Here is a 27,475-nt window from a genome sequence, read left to right on the forward strand (position 1 = left end):
GAAGATCCTGTAGCGCCAAATTGGTCCCATCGGAGCGAGCAGTTTAGGTTTCTATAACTGAAGGACATGAGTTTCGTTCCTATGTTCATCCACAGGCAGAGAAGGAGCTGCTGTGTGAAACCCTTAAGGGTATTTCTATCACTGTTCTCGGGCTTCAGCAATGCAAAACTCCTGATATTTCACTGTGCTTTTAGAAATACGCCACTCAGGAATTGGAGGTGTGTAAACTGCTGGGTGTCCCGTCTCTCTGGAGACACACAAGAACCAAATATGCATTCTGGAGAAACTTACAGAGTCAGAATTGTTCAAAGTGGTGGTGATAGGAACCAGATGTCTTTAAGTGTTCGACGCCTCTAAAGTCTACCCCCAGATTGCAAGCATGTATCACTCTGCTGGCTCGATAAAGTTGTCACCCTGCTGATTGTATCCCACGGCAGCTTCACCTCAGATCACCCAGATTACTGTCCTGAATACAAGGCCTATCTAGTTTCAAATCTCCTCATACAGATTTTAATTGGCCACAGACTTTTATTTTGGAAAATAACTAAGACAGATATTACAAACAACTGAGAAAAATTAATGACTAGGCCTAATATAAAATAATTTATTTGAAATTATTGCTGCTGACACTGTGCTAAATTAGAATCAATTACTAAACGAATTTACATCAAATAACGAAAGAAATGAAATGAAATAAATTGGACTGTGAGAGGAAAATGAAAAATTAAAAGTTTTTATAATATTCTTAACCACCAGTGGGTCTCCCAGGAAATGCAGAGCAAAAGGCCCCCTGCTACAAAAGAACAGCACAGACTGATATGCTGGTCAACCATCATGACCATGCTGGCGCGATAATCTAAACCAGAACCAAATGAGAAACTGGTTCTTTCAGCAGGGCCAGTGGGCCATCAGCTTTGCCGTCAGCCAGTCAACAGTGGCCCGCTAACCTCTTGCTGTCTCTGCCTCACATAAAAATGTTATAATTATGTTGTCTAAAGCCTGAGACATTCAACATATTTACATGCACTTGAGCAATCAGATAATGTGAAACCTCTTCTGCTTTGCAACAGCCAATGAACTCACTGAATAAGATGTGATGTAATCATAATGTAAAACTAAAACTTCATACATACATCATTTAGAAGATGAAGAATATTTAAATCCTTTAATTGTTGATAACGTAGCTGCATCTTGCAGCAACGCCGCTTGCTTATTTCCAGTACAGCAGTCTGTTCTGCACATGCGCAGACTAAGAAATCTGAAAGAAATCAGAGTAAGAGCTCATACGCACTGAGAAATCTGATTACTGAGCTGAATTGCAGCTCTTTATTGGATTTCTAGATCAGAGTATGCTGTTTACATCACCATATGACTAATCGGATAACTGCAGAAATCTGATTATCATCTGATAATAATAGTTTTGAAATAAAATTCTGGCTGAAAATGTGTTTTTTAAATTCATTCACAGGAGGGAGATTCACGCAGGGTCTTTTATGGCAAAATAGTAACCAAGAAAACGTACTGTTTTCACACTTACCACTATTTTACCATAATTAACATTACATATAAAAACTCAGAAGACATGTGCAAGTAAATAAAATGGCTATGTTTGCGTTGTAGTTGTAGACGTAGAGACGTCTGTTTCCTGTCACCAGCACAGTAAAGAAATCCAAGGTTCTAGGTTTCTCTACAATTAATCATTTAATGTCGAACCACCATGACTGACTTTTTTACATCTCACTCCCTGAATTATACAGTTTGAAACAACTAGTGGACTTCCCCTTTAAAATGACTATGTTGTACTGAAAGTGTGGCGGTTAGTGAGATGCCGTTACACCTCCTCCTCCTCCTCCTCCTCGACGGTTATGTCCGCGCGGAGAGGAGGAGCGAGCTCGTCACAGGAAAGAAACCAAGCCCTCTTCAAACACACATCTCCTCACACCCAGCGTGTGTGTGTTACAACACACACCAACTATGTTCGCGGTGTAAATTCCTGAAGAAACTCTTCTCCAAGTATGCCGTAGAGAGCCGAGTTTTCCAGCCATGGCTTGTTTGAGGATGGCGGTCAGACTGGCCGGACCGAGCCGCTTCAGAAGCTCCGCGACTCTCACCGCTCTGCAGCAGCTGAAGGTAAGAAAACCGGCCCGAGTTGAGTTGAGTGTGTTCGAGAAATGCCAGAGAAACTGGGTTTAATTTGTTAGCCTGAGCTAGCGAACATTTTTACTGGCTATCTGTCGCCGTTTTGTGGAACTCGTGAACAAAACAATGCAGCGTTTCCTGCTTCAGTTCGATGCTCGGTGCTGCAGTCAGTCAGTCGGTCGGTCTGTCACTTGTCCTTTTCTGATAGAGGAACTAGCTACATAACACGAGAACGGTATGCATTTCTCCTTGTTCCACGCCGCTAACGGGGCTAAACAGTGCAGGAAAAGGGTTTAACTCGACAAACTTGTGTCCCCGTAACTGTGAGAGCAGTTTTCAGCCCCTCCCGTTTTTTGTCAGGCGTGGTGAAGTGGTGAAGATGGGCTCATGGCGTCCAAAACTTGCAGAAAACTCTTGGGAGTTTTTCTTAAACGTGACTAGCAGTTTTGTATGCATATGCCGGTTTATGCTGTGAGCACTGAGGGGAAGCTTAAAAACTCTACTTCAAAGTAGACACCAGTTAACGAGATGTTTTCCTGGTTTTTTTAAATGTATTTATTTTTTATGTTTTTTATCCCAAAATTATTGCGAGTGAATGTCTTTTTGAATTGGAGTCCCTCAGGGGCTCCATAGAAATTATTGCCGTGTAGAAAAAATATTGCAAAAACCCGAAGACATTTTTACAATATTTTGTTTTTTGAAGTCTGTAGAACGGAAATTGAAATATTTTTTTCAAAACCTCTCCATCCATCCATCCATCCATTTTCTAAGCCGCTTCTTCCTCAGGGTCGCAGGGGGTGCTGGAGCCTATCCCAGCGGTCATCGGGCGGAAGGCAATATACACCCTGGACAGGTCGCCAGTCCATCGCAGGGCAGACAGACATACACAATCACTCACACCTAGGGGCAATTTAGCATGTCCAATTGGCCTGACTGCATGTCTTTGGACTGTGGGAGGAAACCGGAGAACCCGGAGGAAACCCACGCAGACACAGGGACAACATGCAAACTCCACACAGAGAGGACCCTGGTCGCCCACCTGGGGAATCAAACCCAGGCCCTCCTTGCTCTGAGGCGACAGCGCTACCCACCATGCCACCCAAAAACATCTTCTTCTTCTTCTCCTCCTCCTCCTCCTCAGCTGCTCCCTTTAGGGGTCCACAGTGGATCATCTGCCTCCATCTTGCCCTATCCACTGCCTCCTCTACTTTTACACCAACCATCTCCATGTCCACCTTCACTACATCCATAAACCTTCTCTGAGGTCTACCTCTTCTCCTTCTACCCGGCAGCTCCATCTCCAACATTCTTTGACCAATATATCCACTATTCCTCCTCAACACATGTCCAAACCATCTCAACCTGGCCTCTCTGGCTTTATCTCCAAACTGATCCACCTTCACTGTCCCTCTGATCTGCTCATTTCTAATCTTGTCCATCCTTGTCACTCCCAACGAAAATCTCAGCATCTTCATCTCCACCACCTCCAGCTCAGCCTCCTGTCTTTTAGACAGAGCCACAGTCTCCAAACCACAAAAACCTCTCCATAACTATCAAAAATCATTCAGATGTAAACAAAGTAATTCTCTGTGGTTTGATGTGAATAACACTTTTTATAACAGTGATGATAGGAACCAGATGTCAGAATTTATTATTTTTTTTAATTTACCATTATTTTACCACTAGCAGCATTACATAGAAAGACTCGTGGAGCTTCACTGTTAATTTTGAATCGAAAACAAAATGGGTGTATCCTGCCTTCTGCCCGAAGACTGCTGGGATAGGCTCCAGCACCCCCCCCGCGACCCTGACGGAGATGCGGCTTAGAAAATGGATGGATGGATGGACAAAATGGCTGTATTTGTGGTGTAGACATTCTGGTTCTTATCACCACCGCTGTAAAGACTGACAGACGGAATACAGTGAGTAAACAAGGCATCCCCCACTGCACAGCATTTTCTGGTTACTTGGCACAGTCATGTGGTCTTCCTTTTCATTGCTTATCTGTGTGAGACAGGCCGGGTGAGTCACAGAAATAAAGTCAGTGTTCTCAGCTGTCTCAAGTCATGATGAAGGGGGAGATAATGGTGGAGCTGAAGGCAATTGTCTATTCTGAGGCTGCATTAACTGACCCTTCCATCTCTAAACGTCAGAACATTAAAGGGACATAGGAATGTACAAGTCAAGTTGTGGACGTGTTGGTCTATGCCTAGTTGCGCAGCAATATTTGGGAAATTATGAGTTTAGCCTGGTCCTTCTTATTCAAACTTGTAGGAAATGTTTTGGACGGTCAAGTACAGTCAAGTGTTCTGTAGTTATTCTTTCAGCAGAAAGATTCTTTAAAGGGGTTTACAATATTAAAATATATGAATTGTAACATGAATTGTAAACAATTTTACAGAGTGTAAAGTTAGGAAAATTCAGCTTCTTTATTGTGGAAGAATTTCAGACCTCATGGTGATTGATGGTATAATAGCCATGGCAGCATAAATAACTCATCGGCAGCAGGCCTTTTTAAGATTTTATTTTCTGGCAGTGGTCTGCCAGAGTCTTTGTAAAGTTGTGTTTAACTGGGACTGTTCGGTTAGTTGTCCAAACAGCGTTTGCATTTGCTGAAGTACAGCACTGTGGCTAGTGGCTATAATGGGTAACAAATTATTCAAGTAACATGAGCATTTGTCAGCTTAGTTAGAGTAGCCATTAAGAACATGGAGAGAAATTGTGTAACTGATCTTTTGTCAAGCAGGCACTGTAGACACATTTGTTTTTAAAACCATACATCTCAAATACAACTGAGGAAACACAAAGGTGCAACAATCTCTCATTAGAAATGAACAATATTTTCTTTATTTGGCAGTCAGTATTACATAGGAGCCTATAACTAAAAGCATAAATGGATGGATGGATTAACAAAAAATAGCCCCTATAATGCTGGCACTGACCATGTTATTGATTCGGATTGTAATATGAGAGTTCATTTTTTCCAAAAGTTACACCGAGATGGTGTCGAGGAGTGTTGTCTCAGTAGCTTGCTCCAACTTACAAAGAAAGACAACCTGGTACAGATGGGTTGTGTCACTGCCCCTAGGCCCTGCAGCCACGCCCGGTAATCTCACTGCAGAGACCAGAGGCTTTCATTTCATCCTTGAGTCAGGTTGCAATATACAGTAAATCATGTCCATTGCCACTCTTTATATGGCAGCTGCCTATATTAAATTTTTAATGCTTTATTTGTTCAGGGTACAGCTCAGGAGCCTGCACCTAGCTGCTTATAACTGCACTGGTATGTAATCTTTCAGCTCCATGGCACAATTGCGTTCAGCCAAGCAGTGAGAAAAGCATTTAATTGTGGCAGTGAGATGAAGTGGTGTAACACCTCTGCTGTTATTGATGACAGGGGAACATCTTGCTCCAAAGGTGTGTTTAAAAAAAAAAAAAAAAAAAAAAAAAAATTTTATATATATATATATATATATATATATATATATATATATATATATATATATATATATATATATATAATTGTGGACTTGTGATCAACACCTGGTTTCATGCATGATGCTTATCTTGTGACCTACTAAAACATATTTACTGTTCTCACCACATCCTTGTCACATTAGATAGCAGTTCAGCTAAAGTATATATTTACTATCTCAGTAGTATCTGGCACTCTTTACTCAGACTACTTGAGGGTGCAAGCTGTACGAGGTCACAGATGTTAAGATGACTGTGTTGTTCTGAAAAGTGAATTCTGGGATAATAACATTTAACAGCAGGTGATAAGATATATAACCCTCCGGAATAGGCTGTTTGTCAGCCATGAGCACCCAAGCAAATTGGTTCATTTTACTATGTGAGCATTAATCTGGGTGTGCAGCTAATACCGATTACCGAACTAATAATGCAAGTAGGCAATTTGCTTGAATTCCAAAGTGATTTTCTCACCGTAAGGCAGAACTCTCAGACTCAGAAATATCTTTATTGTAGCAGAAGTCTTGCTTTGCATTTATAATGAAGAGCAGAAATGGAAGGAAAAGGAGAGACTTGATTTGTTTTGTTTTCATTGATTTTCATGTCTTTGATGTGATATACTAGAAAATAACCTGTTGTAATAGAAACAGAATATATCAGAACAGAATGCCAACAGAATGCCAGAGTCAGACATTCCCAGATATTTCCAGAGTTGGCCTTAATTATTCTTGCTGTTGTTGAGTTTAATTTGCTCATGGGGACCATTATTGTTTTCCTTTGGGTTATTGCAAGTGTGATTGTCTTTCACATCAAGCAGATAACACAGACATGAGGTGCCCCTCCCCCCACTGCTTTGCCATACATGGAGAGGGAAAGAGAATCATGTGATGTAAAATGTATTTGGATTTATGGACATGATGAACTTGATGGGTCAGAAAGTCCTTAAAGGTGAAGTTGACATACAACCCTGTGCAGTGCTTGCATCACTTCTGGGTGAAAGAGATGTAATTGAAACACAAGGGCAGCCTGCATTGTTTTTTTTTTTTTTTTCTGACATCTTTCCTGATGACTGTGTGGTTCTATATTCCTTGGTGAGTACAAGGTCTGTGTCATCACAGATGAGCAAAGCCGGTCATTAGTCTGTCTCCACCTGACAGGTGCAGAAAATGGTAGGGCCAGGGACCGTCTATTAGGAGGTCATGCTGTATGCTTCTCAAGAACAGGTGGACAGACCTCAGTGTGACTCATTAGAGGCTGCAGTATGTATGGAGCTGTTTCTGAAGACCGCAGTCTGTCCAGCAGTAGTGGGTGGTATGTATGAGAGAGAGAGAGATTATTAATTGTTATAATTTAGATTTCAGATGGTTTCAGTATATATTTCAGTAGAGCTGCACATTTAAATAGTGTTTTTATCATTATCGCAGTATGAGTTTCTGCGATATACACATTGTTAAGAGCTGTAAAGACCGAATAGATCAAATTACGTCATGCTTGCAGCAACGGAGCGATGTCATACCATTGCCAAAGCAAACCGTTAGAAGCCTGTTGAGTGCTTCTCTGCATTGGGACCAAACCCTCCTCTCCCACATGGGGGACAAGTAATGCAGAGTTGACACTATACAATTTTAGCCAGGATTTTCTAATCGCTGGGAAAAGTTCCAGATCAAAGGCAAATTTTCCTAAACCTAATTAAGGAATTTCAGATTCCTTTCCAAATCCTGTAGTGTGAAAAGTGTTATGACCTAGTTGTGACTGCAGTGACTAGCTACAGCCAATGAAGGCACAAAACACAGATTGACAGGAGTGCTGGGAAGGAATTGCACATCATCAATCATTCTTTCACCCATATTTTCTGTTTCCTTCTTGTGTTTTTTTTTTTTTTTTTTTTTTTTTTTTTCCCCTTCAGCACACAGTCAACTTTGCCTGCTTTTTGCTGACCTTTCATTCTTGGAAGAAAAGAAAATCCTGTCACACATTGTACCGCGTCATTCCTTGAGTCACTTCTTGTATATGTTTTTGTGACAAACGTAGTTTGGTCACCAGACAGACTCTGATTCCTTCTAGACAAAGATCTTGTAATGTGTGAACCCCCTGCCCGTCACTGACCAGTGTACAATCCATAACAAGACAACAAGGTACATAGTGTGAACAGTGAACTTTACAAGTCATGTAGTATGTAGTAACCGCTAGCCTAAAAATGGATCACAGTGGTGGATGTTGTAGTACTACATCGCAAAGGATATGGCTCCCATAGCTACAGTAGTATATAAGGAATTCCTTATATAAGGAATTATAATTTTTATTTATAATTTTTTGTTATAATATTTCTAAGATTCATTTTTGGCATTCCACATGGCAATACTTAATTTATTTGTTGTAAGAAATGCAAGTTATTAATGTCCTACTTTTTAGGGAACTTGCAGAGCATATTTACACTAAAAACCTTGTCAGTGAGCTATGAGGGCAAAAACAAACAAAAAAAAACCCCAAACAAAATAATTGTTCATTAGACATAATGGAGGTAAGATTTTCAATTAATCTTGATATTGATTTAAGGTCATATCACCCAGAACTATCTGCTGCTGTCCACTTCTGTCTCTGCATTTTAGCTCAAAGAAAAAGTTGGGAAATGGGCAATAGGGCTGAACAACCTGGGGGGGAAATATGTAAATATGATTTTTCTGATCAGTATTGTTTGATTTTAAATGCAGTAACGTTCTGTAGATTAAGCTTCAGGCCTTTTTTCACCAAGAGCACAGAATAAAACTGATTACTCGCTCGATCCTCCGAGGCAGCCAGTGTGACACAAGCAGCTGTAGTATTTGTTGTAGTTGCTACATAATCAATGCTTGCAGTCATTATTAGGTAGATTGTTTACCCAGCTTCAGTGATTAGACCACAGCTTTAATGCATGGTTATCCTCCCGTGTGTCATTAAAGGTGGCATTTTAAGAGTGTGTGAAGAATAGAAACTAGGCATAGACTTGGGATTATAATACTTGGTTCTCTATAACAGTGGTTACACTTCTAATTTATGAATTACCAGAAAACTGGGTAGCTATTGATATATTGGGCTGCATCATATTATTGTAAATGTACTTCTTAAGCCAATTTAGAAGCTAAAATACAGGCTTATAACTAAAAGTATCAGCAGTTTGTACTGTGAGACTTTGCCTTTTGGATTTAGGATATTACATTCTGTTTAATTCGCTATTTCACACATTTATTTCAGTCCAGAAGCTAAATTCAGGTGAGGCAGATTTAAAAAAACTGCTCTCCCTGCCTCTCCTGCATACCTGCCTGCTCTTTGAGCAGACAAGAAAGACAAATACCTACATACAAATCACTGTACGGAGAGAGCGGAGCAGTGGCTCTGTTGCAGTTTGGCTACTGATATATTTCACTCTGTTGAAGGCTGCAAGGGAGGATTGAGTGCTGTGAAATGGGCTTATAAGGCCTATTTAATTCACTCCCACCCACAGGGCTATATTGACAGTAACTATAATTATTCACTGTTCTATGTAATTTAAGGCTGTGACACTTTGGCCAGGTCCTGTAGGATGAAGGTGTCACACAGATTGTTTACAAATACCGGTCTTGAAGAGCCACTGCGGTGTAGTGTTTAGTGATTGAACTCATTATGAGTCAAGTCAGATTTATTAGAGCAGGGTAGGCACTAACGTCTTGTCATCTTCCAAGACTGGAGTTCAACAGGCCTGGTTTAAGAGTGTGGGAATGTTTGGACCGGCATGTCTGCACTGACCCATAATTCAGAGGTGGTGAAAGTCTTTAGTTATGTTTATATTACAGGAATGAATTTGTCTGTTTTTGCCTAATTGTGAAAGATTTTATTACTTTGAGTTGTGTGAACATAAAAATCTGATCTTTTCCAATCAGGTTTGGGCCATTGTCATACACAATCCTACATCCGATGCATCTGTTTTATGCCTGTGCAATTGTAATGAGAACAATAGGTCAGAGTGTGATCAAATGGCGTACCTCACTGCAGCTGCTCACAATAGCATATGACTGTCATTTAGGGGTTGGAGAAAAAAAATTATAATCTTGCTAAATTTTGGGTTTAAAAAATATTAGTTCAGTTTTAATACAGGCAAGTTTTTTTCTTTATTATGAATATGCTAATGTGTTCTAAACCTATTATCCCATCTGTTAGAGTAATATTTGTCCATAAGATAGTGAGACTTATGGATTCAGTGGAGTCATGGGGCACATTATAAATGGTCGTATAGCAGAGTGGATAAAACTCTCGCCCTACAGGGTTCTGTTCCCATCCAGGCAGGAATCGGAAAGGGGAACACAGTTTGATTCCCATCTATGTAGGAGTCAGGAATGCCATTTTTCGTATACCAATAAGAATGTCCTTGAATTGCTCTGGATAGAAGAATTTGTTAAACATGAGTGGACGGAGCCTGATTAAAATGCTGCTTTGTCTACTTCACAAATATAAGCACCTACTGCACATGTGTATTTTTGTAATGTTGATTTATCTACTTAACAATTGTCTTTTGCTTCAGTAAAAAACATTGAAGTGGGGGTATTTCAGCATAAACTGTATCAGATAATGTTTTTTGGTTGGATAATTTTGTATCAAAATCAGAAATGTTCGCGTTTAGTCTGCCAGCATCCACTTATTTTGTGTACCTTCAGTTCAGATCTGCCCTCAAGGCATATGATGTTGCCTGGGCCTCTCCTATTTCTTTTCACCCAGATTGGCATTGGATAAATCCTACCTTGCCCTCTTGAGGCTCTGTATCCAAGACCTATCATAGTCTTAACTAATTGTTGTAAAAACATCTCATTGTGGAATTGAGAGCTAGCAGCTTTGCATTGCAGTGCGGACTGGGATACGATATGCTGCTGGAACTTTCAAACAGTTTAGCTTAGTGACTCATGGTATTGAGATCATTCTTAGAGCACGCATGACACCTTATAGGAGATTTCAAATGAAACCCACAGATCATTGTCCTCAGGTAGTATTGCTTCCCCTGGAACATTCTTTGATATGTTCTGGGAATATGTCAAAGTTTTGGAATCATGTAAATTGTTGGTAACACTTTATTTGGATGGTCATCTGTAGATGTCTTGTAAATGTTCAGTCTATCTTTAAGTAACGTTCAATTAAAAAAAACAAAACTTCAAGTTCAGTATGAAAGATTTTATGAACTCTAATCCTAATTTTAACATCAAGGCAAAACCTACACCTACTTTTACGTCATATTGTGTGGCTAGCAGCAATTTTCGCCTTTATCGTCCATTGTTGGCAGCATGTCAGCTACAGCTTTAACTTAATCAAATGTGCACATTTGAAAGGTCCTTTCTGGTGTGTCCACACTAATGACCGATATGGGTCATTTAGAAACAAAATATGAAAGAGCAAAATATGAAAAAAGCAAAAAGATCAGATCTCGGCAAAGAATTTGAACTGAGTAATTGTAACATGAACGCAGCTGTGATGATGGGGCTAGGGGCTGCCCCTGAGCAAGTGAAAAATCCATCATCAGCATGATCGCTATCATTAGTACACCAGTCACAGCCGCATTACAGGCTTCAAAGTAGAGGAGCGCAGAACAATGCGTTACTCCGGGGCTTCTCAACTCTAGCCTGCTCTGCACAGCTTCTTCTCTAACACATCAGCTTCAGCTCATCAGCTAATTATCAAGCACACCATGAGCTAAAGCTGGTGTGATACAGGAGGACGTGAAGCTCTGCTGGACAAGCAAAAAAAAAAAAAAACTCCTGAATTTTGAGTTTTCCTGACTTGGAGACACAAGTGGTCCTTGATGCAGCATTTTATGATTTTGCAATACATTTCATAATATTTACGAAATATCAAGTGTCACACTTTTACCAGATCAGCATTTTTCCAAATTAAGCTAATTATCGCTCTCATCCTGGTGATGGTGTTTTGAAGGAGAGGTTAAGGCAGTAGTTTAGTGACCTGGTCCAGCTGCATAATATGAACAAAAATACCATAGTGCAGTTATGTTGCTATGTTGTCATGCAAAAAACTTGTATCTCGTTACCCTTTGCATTATGATAAACAGGATGGACCAACATAAATGATCCAAAATTATCTTGTTACATTCACTTTTGTTAGTTACATTTTTTATATATATATATATATATATATATATATATATATATATATATATATATATATATATATATATATATATATATATATATATATATATATATATATATATAGTGAACGCTTGATGTGGTGATGTTAGACTGGCCTTGATTCATCCAAATACACAAGGAACAACTAAGATTGGTCAAGAAGGTTACAGCACACAATAAAATATAGACATTGGATGTCATGTTGTTGGTCATATTGCCATGTAAGGACTTAGGTTTAGGTTTAAGCTTTTTTTTTTCTCTATGGGAAAATGAATGGTGTTCTTGAAAAATCACTGCCCTTTTCGAGAACTGAATTATTACAGAAATGTTCCAGAATTGATGATTTTGTCCCTCACATTTTTTTTTCTTTGAATGTCACTGGATCGTCTGAATCAGAATGTTGTGTAGTCAGTTTTATTACTACATACAAGTGACCAGTGCTGCTTTGGCAGTAGTAGTCTCCTGATGGAGCAGGTAGAGGTGTTATGGGGGGTGGTGGGAGAAGGGAGGGTGAGCGTATACTGGACAAAATTTATCAGCTTTGGAACAGGTTTGTTTACTAAAAGGTGCCATAGTGGCGTTTTTGAAAATGCTGTCCTTTTTTTCCAGAAAGAAAAACTGCTTAGGCACAGAGTTCCTTATGAGGATGTGAACATCAGTGAGGGTTGATGTCATGATAACAATGAAGGAACAATATATTACAATATTTGCAGTCACACATAAACTGCAGGGTGTAAGAACTGCTGTGTGTCTTGTTTGAATTGTCTGAATGTCATTTACTGACCTTGCTATGCACCCCTGCTGTGCATGATTAGTCTGTCTTGGGTCATTTTATATGCTTTCACAGCCCATTTGCATGTGTCAACATAGTGTCCATTCTAAGCAGCTCTTCGTTTATAACCCGTTGTGCTCTTTGCCTTTGCGGAGAGTGTGTGGGCATTCATCCCTTGAGAATAATGTAGCAGATGCTTTTTGGGTATGTACTAGTTTTGTAGTTTAACACAGGAAAGGGAGAGAAGACCAGCGTGATTTTAGCACTGGAGTGCTCAGCTCTCTGCTCAGAATACTTCACGAGTTTTCTTTCTTTTGTATATGACTCATGTCATGTCAATTCTGTATCTTCCCAAAAAGGGTTGTGTACCACCCTGACTCCTTCCTTTATCCTGTAGTTGTGTAATATAGAGTTTTGCTCCTGGTCATCTAGCTGTTCGTTGAGCACTGCTAACTGAAAACTCCTTCTTGTTCCACTCATTTATCCATTTCCCCTTTTTTCCCCCATTTCCTCATTAAAGGGGCTGTCATCTTATTTTTTATTCTGTTTTTCTATAGGGTTCTGCAGATTTACCGCTAGCTATCAAAGAGCACTGTTGGTCATTTCATCTGAGAGACTTTTGCGTTTCTTCTGTTGGATTTGAGTTTGCCTGGGATACGCAGTATACCGTTCATAATTCAGGTGGATTTTCATCAGCCACCTCCAGCCACACTGCCAGTCCACGGCTTTTTGTTGGGCAAGCAAGATAATGAGCATTTAGCACTGTCAACTTGGTAATAATTTAATTTGGAAGTCCACTTTAGATACTTTGTAAATGCTCACATTTTCTTTAAGTTTGGAAGGAGGACCCTGCCTGAAGCTCTTTCTCCTTCAAAACCTACTTAGTGTAAGTGGCATCCTATCCTTTGTTTCCTGGGACAGTTTTAGCACTCCACCACTTCCCTGTTCCTCAGTTTTATCTTTGTTTTTCAGACATTTTTGCTCCAACGCAACTCAGAACGCACAGGGTGAAAGAAAATTTGGTGCATCTGGGTGGGGGGGCTGAGGACCATGTTACAGAGTGAATTCATGTAGCGTTATTTATCTTTCCCGGGGACTTTTATTGAATGGGCCAGGAATCAAATCTCAATCTGCTGGGTGGCAGAGGTGTTACCCACTGTGTGATTGTCGTTTTATCTAAAACACACCATACCTCAGCAGTTACAGAAGTTCTCTTCAGTTAGACAAGGCTTCAGCTATGCAACTGTACAGAGCCTTTGTTGTCATATTTTGCGCCACATGTTTTCAGTAGGAGACGGACAAGCCTGTCTAACACCTGCATTCTCTGATATCATCAGTTCATATTGACAGCAGTTTTACTGAACCCATGTGTTCATATCTGTCATAGAAGGATACTGGTATTTTAAGTTCTCTTAACAGTTTTTTTTTTTTTTTTTTTTTTTTTTTTCAGTGAAATTAGTAGCTTCAGCATCTGTAGACATTTTTAGGGGAGCATCACAATGATGTGAGCTGTAACTGCACCTCTCTAAACTGTTACTTTGTGTAGATTCAAAGCTGGACTCTTTAAGGTTTCATTCAACAGATTCATTCCTGTTTAGTATAATTTGAGATATTCTTAGTGTTTGCAAATCTTTAATATTTCTAAGAGGAAACATGCTACACAGCAAAACCATAGTTGCTGAATTGACACCTGCAGTGTTGAATCAAATCCAGCTGGACACAAGTGAACGATGTAAGAGTTAATTTAACGCTGGAGATTTTGCTCTGCAGTTCCATTCTCTGACTAATAGTCCAGCACAGCACACTTAACTAATGAGAAAACCAAAGGAGTAAGCAGTATTTGAACAAATGGACCTTGGCCTCAGTCAGCCTGCACACAGAGCAGCGTTGGTCAGTTTGTTGACGGGTCTCAGTAGAAAAATCACAGTAGAAGGGAATGTGCAGACTAACAATTCAGTGAAAACGTAGATTTGTTTTTTAAAAATCATGAAAGTTTTGCTCGTATTTGTGAGTGTCATGTTGTACCACATTATGCCAAAATCCCAGTGACTGAATATAGGCATGTTGCCAAGGATGTTAAGGACAAGAATACTTCTAGAGACACTGTCATCAACATCCAGTGCTGTACTCATATTAGCTGTAGATTTAGCTCAGAGGAAGTATCCTTTGTTAAATATCCAACCATGAAAAGCCTGTCAATTTCCTTAGGTTTTTTTGTATTATGGTGTTTTATGGGTGCAGTCGTGGGCTGGAGGTTAGGGATCCAGCCCTGCGACCAGAAGGTTGCTGGTTCGATCCCTAGGGCCGACAGTCCATGACTGAGGTGTCCTTGAGCAAGACACCTAACCACCAACTGCTCCCCAGGCGCCGTGGATATGGCTGCCCACCACTCCGGGCAAGTGTGCTCCCTGCCCCCTAGTGTGTGTGTTCACTTCACGGATGGGTTAAATGCGGAGGTGGAATTTCCCCGGTTGTGGGATCAAAAAAGTATCACTTAACTGTGTTCATTTGCATGTGCAGCACCAATGCTGTCACCCAAAAAAGTAAGGCACATCTATACATTTATTCTCTTTGGTTTTTTTGTTTCTTGTTTGTTTGTTTGTTTTGTATTTATTATTTTTTTTAGCCGCTCTTTGTTCTTCTCTGCACCGGATATCCTTTCATGAATTCTTATATTGTTATATAAAATTATGTTTTTCAAATGTAAAATTAGTTGGAATGCACATGCCTAATGCATTTTTGAGCTTGTTTTCTTTATTGGTTTCCAATTTCTTAACATGTTAAGAACCAGCCAAGTGTATTTAGAGGAAAACAATATCACTTTTTCTTTTATCTTTTATGCCGTCAATGTTTATGCAGTTAATGATTTTCTATAATTTACCAATTGTATTTGTTATTCATTATGTACTAGTTTATATATTATTTAGTTTACATATTATTTACTATTTATAGTAATTGTTAGTATATTATTATTTTACACTTGAATGTCGAAGACAGGAGAGTTCAGGAGAGCAGAGGGGAGTAAGAAAATGGAATAGAATTTGGGGAAAGTTCCATGTGAGCAACAGGGAATTTCAACTTTCATGGTGCAATAGACACCTTAAGCAAAACTGCCAAAGCTTTCTTTAGAGTGTTTCACTCTGTCGAACTGTGTGTACAAGCATTATAAAGATTCTTTTTTGAGCAAGCAGCATACCATCGATAAACATCAACATTTTTCATGGATACTTTGCTGACTAATCATAGCAGCCCTGCTTTGATATCAATACTCAGCAGAACTCAGGCCTTTTAGATGATTTATGATTGACTGTAAAATCATTATTTTTGCAAAACTTGCCAATACCTAGGAGTATTTCATCATCATGAAGCTGAGAGTTGCAGTATACACTTAAAATATTAGTCGCTTTACATTTATAAACACCAATTTTGTATATTTTCGTACTTGAAAAGATGCTCTGTTCTCAGCTGTCCTCTCCAGTTCCTCTGCGCTCATGTCATGTTAGTTCATTAGACCTCAGAATATGCAGACTCCAAGCTCCTCCAAAGGTTTAATTAGGCTGCAATGTCATCGTGCCAGTGTCTTTCTGTTTCAGATGTAAACACAGTCTTGACCAGCAGGCAGTGCCTGCTGTGTAATTGCAGTGTCAGGAGAAATAACTGTCATGGCCTTTAGCAGTGTACTTCTTTATAACATATTCTAACACCTGAGAACAAGTTTCTAACATTAAGGTGTCAGCGGAGAGAAGGGTACGAGATGGCATAATACCACTTTTTCTTCACCAATATTGAAATTAAAACCTTCAATATTGAATGATACAAAAACAAATTTACCAGTCGGCAAACACAGTATGTCTCCTTTTGACACAATTCAGGAGTAGCTTTTTAAGGATATCATGAACATGTCCTGGTTTAGGTGTGAGGCCTATATCCCACTCTAAAAGACTTATTGGTGAGTGGATGCTGCTAGGGATGGGCAATTTGGCCTAAATTTTGTATCCTGACACTTCAAGATATGCTCATGATATTTAGTTTTGTGTGATTTTAATCATTTGAAACGGAGAACCAGTAGTGCCACATAAAAATACTAAAGTAAACCTACAACTACAATGATCATCCTGACCATGGATTTTTACCCTCCTCTCATCTGGCAGGCATTACAGAAGCCTCCGCTCCCGCACCAGCAGGCTCAGAAAGAGCTTCTTCCCTGAGGCTGTGACTGTGCTCCGCTCCACACCATCAGTTTAACTGCATCTTTTGCACTCACTTTATATTTTAGTATTATTGCACTATTCATATTTGCACCAATAATTACTGCAGAAGTTCACTCACATCCCAAAGGTGTTCTATCGGGTTGAGGTCAGGACTCTGTGCAGGCCAGTCAAGTTCTTCCACACCAAACTTGCTTATCTATGTCTTTATGGACCTTGCTTTGTGCACTGGTGCACAGTCATGTTGGAACAGGAAAGGGCCACCCCCAAACTGTTCCCATAAAGTTGTGAGCATTAAACTGTTCGTTAAGAGTTCCTTTCACTGGAACTAAGCGGCCGAGCACAACTCCTGAAAAACAACCCCACACCATAATAAGGCTTGGATGCAGCTGCTCGGCCATGAGAACCCATTCCATGAAGCTCTTTACGTACTGTTCTTGAGCTATTCTGAATGCCACAGGAAGTTTGGAGGTCTGTAGCGATTGACTCTGCAGAAAGTTGGCGACCTCTGTGCACTATGTGCCTCAGCATCCACTGACCTCGCTCTGTCGTTTTACGTGGCCTGCCACTTTGTGCTGAGTTGCTGTCATTCCCAATCGCTTACACTTTGTTAAAATACCACTGACAGTTGATTTACTTAGAGGTGAGGAAATTTCACGACTGGATTTGTTGCACAGGTGGCATCCTATCATGGTACCACACTGGAATTCACTGAGATCCTGAGAGAACAAATGTTTTTAGAATTTTTAGAAGCAGTCTGCATCCGTAGGTGCTTGGTTTTATACACCTGTGGCCATGGAAATGATTGGAACACCTGAATCAATGATTTTGATGGGTAAATGACTTTTGGCAGTATAGTGTATGTATGCTATATTTGTGTGTGTGTGTGTGTGTGTGTGTGTGTGTGTGTGTGTGTGTGTGTGTGTGTGTGTGTGTGTGTATATTTTATATATATATATATATATACACACACACACACACAAATATAGTATATAGAACTCAATACCCTCACTGCCGTCTCTTGTCAGAATATTTGGCCACTTTAAAAGCCTTGAACAATATCAATGTTTTTCACTAGGAAAGATAAGTTAAAGTCTGCCAGAAGACCCACTGTTATGATGCTCTTCTGTTAAGTTTTATAGCTGTTGCTTTTTGTTTTATAAAGCTGCCCGGTTTTCATTTAGCACTTCTGACAAATTTTATGCTTCTCATTTAAAGTCATGAGCTTTAGTTATAAAATACACCTCCATGTGTTGACTTTGAATAAGTGGTCATAGATGATTTCTGGCTGGGTCTTAAATTGAATATTGATGGGGCGCTCTGCTGTATGGAGGACTGTGAATCTCTGGGCCACTGCCATCAAGCTGTCTTTCTGTCACTGTGGCTTCAGCAGGGCCATCACCTCCTGAGAATTCTTCAGCAGTCTGGCCAGGAAGATTTAGGATCATGCTGAAAGACAGCAAGCATGAGGCAAATGGCCTGAGTTGGAACATGATGACTTGAATACCATCCTTATATTCAGAGATAACCTAAGCTGGGTTCTAGGCCTGGGTGATAGGGCGACGTAATTAGTCACATCGATGATGGGCAAGTAACCCGATGGTTGCCAATAAACAGCTTGAAAAATACATTGGGAAACGGGGATTCACATTCAATAAGTGTGCAGGCTTGCACACCAGTCAGTTTCACACAGACAAAGAGAGAGAGGTTGTTAAGAAACTGCCAGTGTTATTTCTCTCTGCTACACACTGTAAAGCTAGCTTTACCGCATAGATCCCCTTAATTTACTTTAGGTGAATGGAAGCTAAAATGAATGCTGACATGCTTCAGAACTTCAACTTCAGTGACGAGACTAAAAGTTAGTGTACAGCAGCTAAATTAACTCTAACCTGAAGAGAAAATTCCCCTGATTTACATCTTGGCCATTGTACGTTTAGTTTCCATACAGGTTAAGAGTCTAGGAGATTATAGGAGTTATGAGAACACCACTGTAATGACAGAAAATGCCTCATTCCTAATGTGGAAAGCATGTGGAGGTGGCTTTGGAAATCATTTGCAGTCTGAAGTTTTCCAGCAGGGAGCGCTATTAACGGAAGTTGCCATGAGTCTGCGGCATTAGCTCCTGAATGCACGGGTTTGCAGTAACATTCATTATAATGACAGATGAAGTAGCCTAGTTCTCCAAAGATGTTGACTAACTCAGTATCTGATTTAATATGTGAGTTTTAATAATTACTTTCGTTAAAGTTAATATTTAAAAAAAGCATGTACCATATTAATTTTCATTTATTTATTTATGTGGGTGGGTTGGGGAGAGGGCACCAACATTATTGATGAGCACAATTTTTTATTTTTTAAAATTTTTTTAGAAAATGTCATGCTAATTATTTTTAGATGTCTGCCTGCTGGGCACCAATTCTTCTTACAGGGGTAGATCTTGGAAGACAGTGAGCATGAGGCTAATGGCCTGAGGTCGAACCTTTTGACTAGAATGCCATACATATATTTGCAGATGACCCAAGCTGGGCTCCAAATCTACTTTCAGGGATTGTTAAGATTTAACTAAGGGAGAGCTAATGTTTCATTGAAACAAAGCAGGCAATAAAAAAAGATTGTACCTTACTATAATGAAGTTATCGATTCTGTACTTATTACAGAATTATAAGCAGGTCAGAACCCAGCTTTCGTTTTTACAATAAGGATTCTGTGAGGTTATGTACACCCATAAATAAAATGCACGCTTAAACGCAAGTGCACAAGCACGCACACATACGACACGCCGCTATTAAAGTGGAAGCTCTTCTCTGTATTAATCTCCATTGATGTCAGTTTGTGAGCTTCTGGTGTTGAATGGTCTGGCAAATTCTGGCCTCTTTGCACCTGGGAACTGCACAGGCGTGCTGAAACTAAAGAAAGTGGTTCTTAACTGTCCAAAAAAAAAAAAGCTGACAACTGATCTGGAATGGCGTCACCTCCATGGGGAAAAAGTGCACTCATGATAACAGAACTGCTAAAAATTCCATTAAACATCTGTGCTTCTGCAAAACAGGTTGGCTGAGGGTTAAGGTCAGCAGAATAGACTAAGATCCACTTGGCAGTTGTATGCCAAGACTGGATTTTTTCAGCATTTTCTTTTTCCTTTCTCCTTCATACTGTGTGTCCATATGGCAGCCTTTGCTCCGCTCACTGCAGGTCTAGTCTAGCTCTAATCTCCTGTCTTACAAATCCTCCACACCCTACTAATGTAAATAGTGAAAGTGTGTTACAGCCAAACATCAGTCTTCAGTGGTAAATGTTGCAGAGAGCCTTCTTAGAATGGATGTAAACCGATACACTGAAGAAGTGCGTATTTTCTGTATAAAGTCCTGTTGGAATATGACTGAGGGTACTGATGTCCTCCTCTCTAAGGTGTTCTGCTTCTCTCACAGGTTCAGCCCAGCGAGCTCCTGTGGAGGTGCCACCCAGTCATCTGCTGTAGCACTTCAGCGCCATCTAATGGTAATGTTTTTAAATTACAGTTTGTCCATTTATAAGCAGGACGTTTCCTGACATTATAGTTTAGTGGTTATATTGTCTGTAGCACTTCAGCACCATCTGGTGGTAGTTTGTTAAATGCAGTTTGAATATTTATTAGCAAAAGCTTGCTTTACATTTCAGTTTAGCAGTTTAATTCTCTGTGTTGTAGATATTACAGTGCAGTATAGACATGGACGACCAGTGCTGGCCCTGCCTTTGCCATCCAGGCAGGAGAAGTGCCTCTTTTTCTTGCGGCCCATGCTCATGACTGTTAGTGACCTCATTCATGACATCCGGAGAGAAGACTCAGGAGTTTCATCTGCTTCTGTATTCACCACTGGTATATACAAAACCTAAGCAGTCTTTCTAGAGATGACATGATAGTACTTTTTCTGGGCACAATGTGCATGTTAATTTTTTTCTGATATGATAGTTGCGAGACAGTATGAGCTGTGAATCGATAAGTTTCAGTGAATTGATTACAGTTTACATCTAGTTTCTGTAGTTACAGTCGTCTATCTAAACAAAACTCGAAAGAAAATAATATATTGTCAGCTTGGTTAGCCTACCTTGGGAGGTTTATTAGCCAAGCTGTTTGAAATGGCGTGTGAGTAAAGAGAGCAAACTTGAGTTAAAGTAAAAGTAATCATCCTTGCATTCATCTCCCATTTGTGAACACTTCAGTTTCCCAGTCAAGTACAGTAATGATGCGCAAAGAGTGGTAAATCGAAAGGTCAGTGACGTTGTGAAGACATCACTCAAGTGTCTCAGTTACTGGAGTGAGGAGAAAAGTAGATTCGTACCAGCTTCTCCTCCACACAGATTTAAGTAGGGCTGCAGCAAATAGATAGTTTGATAGACTAATAATCTGTCAAATATTATGATTATGAATTACTTGGTAATTGAGCAACTTTTTTGGCGCTGCCAGCTTAAAATTTTGCTTGAGGTTGATTTATGCCTTTGCTAACCTACAATGAAGGTAATAATGAATATCTCATTCAAAAATGCAAAAAAAAATTTTTTTTAACTTATAATGAACAAAAGATAAATAGAACTTCAAAATCTTTTATTGTTTATCAGTAATTTAAAATCAAGGATATGTGAAGGAGCAATAACAAAATTTAGCACAAATGTTCTCCTGTGTTACCCGAATTTGAATGCACCTGTGGCCTCGGCTTTAAGACGACCACATATAAAACAGCCTTAATAACATATATTGGCCAAATCCACCATGTGCAACATAATATAGATCTTGAACTTCTTTGTTATTTAATTTTATGTAAATAACTTGTTCCAGTTATCCTATTAACAACAAGCAGTTTTGTTTTTCTGAGAAAACTCCCAAAACATTTTTTAGGGAATTACCATAAAAGTGTTTTGCGAGTTGTCAATAAAAAAAGAATAATAAATGCAAATATTTATATTATCATTTCATTTCTGTTTTTGTGTAGATAATATCATATTGTAATGCAAAAATGACATGATTATTATTAGACTGTCAAACCATTCAAATACTCACAGAAAGAAATACACAGCTAACAGTTTTTAGAAAAAACTTTTTTTTTTTCTTCTCCAAATTAACCTACAGTTCTGTGCAGACTTTAAGCATCTGAGAAAATGTAATATAAAACTATTTATATGGAAAGTAAGCATTTATTGTATTTAAACACACTAACAAATAAACAGTACATTATGATTGCATGTGCTTCCCGTGTCTGCATTGGTGTCCTGGGAGCTGTGGTTTTCTCCCACAGTCTAAAGACATGCAGTCAGACCAGGTGGACATGCTAAATTGCCCTTACTGCTAAGATTTTCACAGTTCTAAACTGTTTTCTTGGCTGCCTAAGAGTTTTGCACAATACTGTATATCACAAACCATGATAGAAATCATGCTGATCATTAGATTACATGCCTGCAAGGTTTGACATGTACTGTTTGCACACAGATGGTGTAAGGGTTGCCTCTGGTACACCCATGGACACTCTGCTTAACAAAGATTTCCACTTGCGTATCAATGGAGTCGTCTACAATGTCCACTCGGTGCAAAGAGGTACGTAATGCATCATTTGGCCTCTCTAAAGTAGTCTACCCCATAAGACCTAAATGAGTATATATTACACAAGGAGTAGATTCCCTTACAGGCTAGATTGGATTTTAAAAGGCCAGCTACTCAGTCTGCTACAATCATTATGTATTATTTCTGTGACTTAAATTAAATTCCCAGAAAATCTGCAGTTATTCCTGGCCAGATGTATATGAGGGTAACCTGAGTCAGTTCAGTGCAAAACTGGCCAAACATGGGACTGTGTTAGGTCACATTGATTAGTTAAATCGCTCTTCTCTACACTGTTAGAAATAAAGGTCCTATGCAGGTACATGATTTATTCCTCAAGTTACAAACAAGGTAAGTGTACCCTCAAAGGTACAACAGTGTTTTTAAGGTCCAATGGTGCACCTTACATTAGTTTTTCCTAGTGGAAATGTAGATATTTATACCTTTTCATAACAAAATGTTTTAAATCAGAACAACAAAATAAAAAGCCTGGGGTGTGGTGTCGATACAGTTTAGAAAATATAACAAGTGGATTCTGGTACAGTTATGTTGCCTGACTAAAGTTACTGGGATGTACCCCTGAGGGTATCACCACAGTGACAAGAGGGGTACTGACCCAGTGACGGTGTCGTACCTTTTTATCTGAGAGTGTTTATTATAATTAGCAGTCTTATTGTAGCTGTTATGTGGTAGAAGCCTGAAATAGTTATCTATAATTGACAGTGACTGGAATAAGTATATAAATATTGTTAAAAGGACAGTTTGTTCATTTGTTTGTTTTTGTTGGGTTTTTTTGTCTTTTTTTGTGCATATGGGTGTGTCTAGAACCACTGACTAGTGAGCGTGTATCGAGCATGGAGGATGTGAAGAATACAGTACACATGTTACACACAGCACTACAGCTGCCTGAGCACCACCTGATGAAGGAAAAGGAGTTGCAGCAGAAACTGGACATCCTGAAACAAGAACTCATGCCTCTGGAGCAGGTAGTGTTCAGTGGGAGATGGGTCTGAACTGCAAGCAGGCACTAATAGCACTTCATTTTGAAATAAGTGTGAAAGTCCCTGAAAAATATGTCCTCTAGAAGGCAGCCTATGTTCCTCCAAAAATGTGTGAACGTCTTTTGGCAGTATCGAATGGTGTTTATTTAGGCCTCTTTATTTATTAGAGAATTTCTGAAGTTATTGGATGATATCCATCACAGAAGCATGATTCAGCCATGATTTACAGTGTTGCCATTTACACACATTGGTGATTTCTCCAGATTCCCTGAACCCTTTAATGATATTTTGCATTGCAGAGGATGACAAAGTGTGTGTGTGTGTGTATAAATAGATATAAAAATGTATAGATAGATAGATAGATAGATAGATAGATAGATAGATAGATAGATAGATATAAAAAATTGATTGAAAGGCACTATTGAAGGGTTGAGGATGGCTAACAAGAAGTGTGTGTGTGTGTGTGTGTGTGTGTGTGTGTGTGTGTGTGTGTGTGTGTGTGTGTGTGTGTGTGTAAATAGGTTCATTAATCATGAATTTTATAGACCATGTCAAGAGCAACAGGTAAACTGAAAAATGGAGATAAGAGGTTTTGTTCAAACAGCAGCTCTGTATATATGTATGTACACTGCTCAAAAAATAAAGGGAACACTTAAACAACACAATATAACTCCAAGTAAATCAAACTGTCCACTTAGGAAGCAACACTGACTGACAATCAGTTTCACAGCTGTTGTGCAAACGGAATAGACAACAGGTGGAAATTATTAGCGATTAGCAAGACACACTCAATAAAGGAGTGGTTCTGCAGGTGGGGACCACAGACCACTTCTCAGTACCGATGCTTTCTAGCTGATGGTTTGGTCACTTTTGAATGTTGGTGGTGCTTTCACACTCATGGTAGCATGAGACGGACTCTACAACCCACACAAATGGCTCAGGTAGTGCAGCTCGTCCAGGATGGCACATCAATGCGAGCTGTGGCAAGAAGGTTTGCTGTGTCTGTCAGTGTAGTGTCCAGAGGCTGGAGGCGCTACCAGGAGACAGGCCAGTACATTAGGAGACGTGGAGGAGGCCGTAGGATGGCAACAACCCAGCAGCAGGACCGCTACCTCCACCTTTGTGCAAGGTGGAACAGGAGGATCACTGCCAGAGCCCTGCAAAATGACCTCCAGCAGGCCACAAATGTGCATGTGTCTGCACAAACGGTTAGAAACCAACTCCATGAGGATGGTATGAGGGCCCGAAGTCCACAGATGTGGGTTGTGCTCACAGCCCAACACCGTGCAGGACGCTTGGCATTTGCCAGAGAACACCACTGGCGCCCTGTGCTCTTCACAGATGAAAGCAGGTTCACACTGAGCATATGTGACAGACGTGACAGAGTCTGGAGACGCTGTGGAGAGCGATCTGCTGCCTGCAACATCCTTCAGCATGACCGGTTTGGCAGTGGGTCAGTAATGGTGTGGGGTGGCATTTCTTTGGAGGGCTGCACAGCCCTCCATGTGCTCGCCAGAGGTAGCCTGACTGCCATCAGGTACCGAGATGAGATCCTCAGACCCCTTGTGAGACCATATGCTGGTGCAGTTGGCCCTGGGTTCCTCCTAATGCAGGACAATGCTCGACCTCATGTGGCTGGAGTGTGTCAGCAGTTACTGCAAGATGAAGGCATTGAAGCTATGAACTGGCCCGCCCGTTCCCCAGACCTGAATCCGATTGAGCACATCTGTGACATCATGTCTCGCTCCATCCACCAACGCCACGTTGCACCACAGACTGTCCAGGAGTTGGCGGATGCTTTAGTCCAGGTCTGGGAGGAGATCCCTCAGGAGACCATCCGCCACCTCATCAGGAGCATGCCCAGGCGTTGTAGGGAGGTCATACAGGCACGTGGAGGCCACACACAATACTGAGCCTCATTTTGACTTGTTTTAAGGACATTACATCAAAGTTGGATCAGCCTGTTGTGTGTTTTTTTTAATTTTGTGTGTGACTCCAAATCCAGGCCTCCATTGGTTAATAAATTTGATTTCCATTGATGATTGTTGTGTGATTTTGTTGTCAGCACATTCAACAAAGTATTCAATGAGAATATTTCATTCATTCAGTTCAAGGATGTGTTATTTGAGTGTTCCCTTTATTTTTTTGAGCTGTGTGTGTGTGTGTGTGTGTGTGTGTGTGTGTGTGTGTGTGTCTATATGTCACATATAGACAAAGATTACATATTTGCCAGACATCAGTTATGAAATATGGGCTTTTTGCCATGTATTGCACTTGGATCCCAGTCTCTGTTTATGAACCAGCTGTCCTGGTCATTAATGCCAGTAATCACTGTTATGCAGTATTTGTTTATATGCGGTAAGCAGTTATGGTGATAGTTGATGCATCATATTTGCAAGACAAAACTTTTGAATTAAACAGCTGTGTTTTTTATAGTGTGCAGTTGGATAATTATGTAGATCATGAATATGTTGGTTTGTTTGTGAATGCAGATGAAAGCCCAGCTGGATCTCAGGGCTGAGCGCAGTTCTTCAAGGGCGCTCTGGGTGGGCCTGGCTCTGCTCTCTGTGCAGGGAGGGGCTCTGGCCTGGCTCACCTGGTGGGTTTATTCCTGGGACGTCATGGAACCTGTCACCTACTTCATCACTTACTCCACCAGCATTGGAATCTACGCCTACTACGTTCTAACCAAACAGGTAAGAACATCATTAGAGGTGGAGCCATTCTAATTTCAGTCTTATAAAGATATGAGGAGAATTTAAACCTAGATCTGTAGTGACCCTTGCTATTAGCATGGCATAGCGTAGAGCTGGGTGATAATGCAGGTCGTCACCTTTGCTGAAATTTCTTTTGGCAAAAATGATATTATTCTGAATAATGCTACAGTTGTGACTTAAATACCATTATTTTTGAAAGGTGAACTCCAGACATAATTTGGCTTAAAAAGTCCATTATGTTTTTTTTTGTTTTGTTTTTTTTTAAGCTTGAGGAACACTAAACATTTACTTTGCATTATAACGTAAAATTTGTCTGGTAAAATGTACATTTTCTTTGGGGACTATTTAGCCTCACGTTACCCTGCACTGTGAATGGATTTAAGAAACTATTGTAAAACATTCTCATATCCATAACAATTTTACAGTATAACTTTCCAAAGTAGTTTTTAGAGCCATTATATGCTTCATAAATCTGATTCCTGTCATCTGTGCTGTGAACAATTCTTACTCTGCAACTTTTTAGAGTGGTGTATTTAATGTCAAATACTGTGAATGACTTTCTTTACAGCTTAACAATTTAATTATACAGAAAGGTCAATGGAATTCCCCTTAAAATATAATGTTTGTCATTATTTTGTTAAGATACTTAGAGCAATATAGATCTTCTGCCCCGAGATGTGGAGGGGTTTGTCTCTTGCCCTGGTGGACCACAGCACTGTACAGCTTTGTGCATTCTCTGTCGCAAAAGTCTTGAAATTGTCGTTGGGGTATTCAGGAGAATTTCAAATGATCAGATCTATGTCTGAACAACAGAAAAGATTTGAGTCTTGAGACTGCCTTAGATCAGAATTGTCTTTGTTCTATCTGTCTTGGACCGTTAAAATGTTTAATGTCGGATTTTCTTTCACAGGACTATGTTTACCCAGATGCAAAGGACAGACAGTTCCTGCATTACTTCTACAAGGGTGCCAGAAGACAACAGTTTAGTGTGCAGAAGTACAACAGACTTAAGGACGAGCTGTCTTTGGTATTGGTCTTTTATACTTTTCAAAAGACAGATTTATTTTCTTACTATTTTATGACAACATTCATTCTTTTTGTCTCATTTTTCAGGTCGAGGAAGACCTAAGACGTTTGCGGAACCCAAATCAACTCAGACTGCCTGTGGAACAGATCCAGTCTAGCGCTGAATAATACGTGCAAAACAAAACCCTCACACAAAAGATGGACATGCTGCCCTTCCCTAAACTAGACGGTTTGATACTCCTGTTATTTATAATATCGATAACAGATGTCATCTCATGAACTGCTTGTAGAGAAAAATACATTTGTTGTGTTCCATATTTGGAGCATCTAAATATTGAAATAAAGCACTTACCCTGAATTTTACACCATTCATTCTTACACTTTATTTCACTGACACCTTTTGAATAAAGCTGATTTAGATCGGCAAAC

The 27,475-nt window shown here is 39.8% G+C and overlaps 1 protein-coding gene across 1 annotated transcript; it reads left to right on the plus strand.

Moving 5' to 3' along the window:
* The first annotated feature begins 1,860 nt into the window (after positions 1-1,860).
* LOC108429565 (mitochondrial calcium uniporter dominant negative subunit beta) lies at positions 1,861-27,409 on the plus strand. Its single transcript, XM_017701399.2, has 8 exons — positions 1,861-2,130; positions 20,162-20,231; positions 20,419-20,589; positions 22,195-22,299; positions 23,128-23,288; positions 25,796-25,999; positions 26,931-27,047; positions 27,134-27,409. The coding sequence occupies exons 1-8, from the start codon at positions 2,044-2,046 to the stop codon at positions 27,212-27,214; spliced, it is 996 nt and encodes a 331-aa protein (XP_017556888.1). The 5' UTR covers positions 1,861-2,043; the 3' UTR covers positions 27,215-27,409.
* Positions 27,410-27,475: the final 66 nt, after the last annotated feature.

The sequence above is a fragment of the Pygocentrus nattereri genome, chromosome 5 (genome assembly GCF_015220715.1).
Source record: "Pygocentrus nattereri isolate fPygNat1 chromosome 5, fPygNat1.pri, whole genome shotgun sequence".
Lineage (NCBI taxonomy): Eukaryota > Metazoa > Chordata > Actinopteri > Characiformes > Serrasalmidae > Pygocentrus > Pygocentrus nattereri.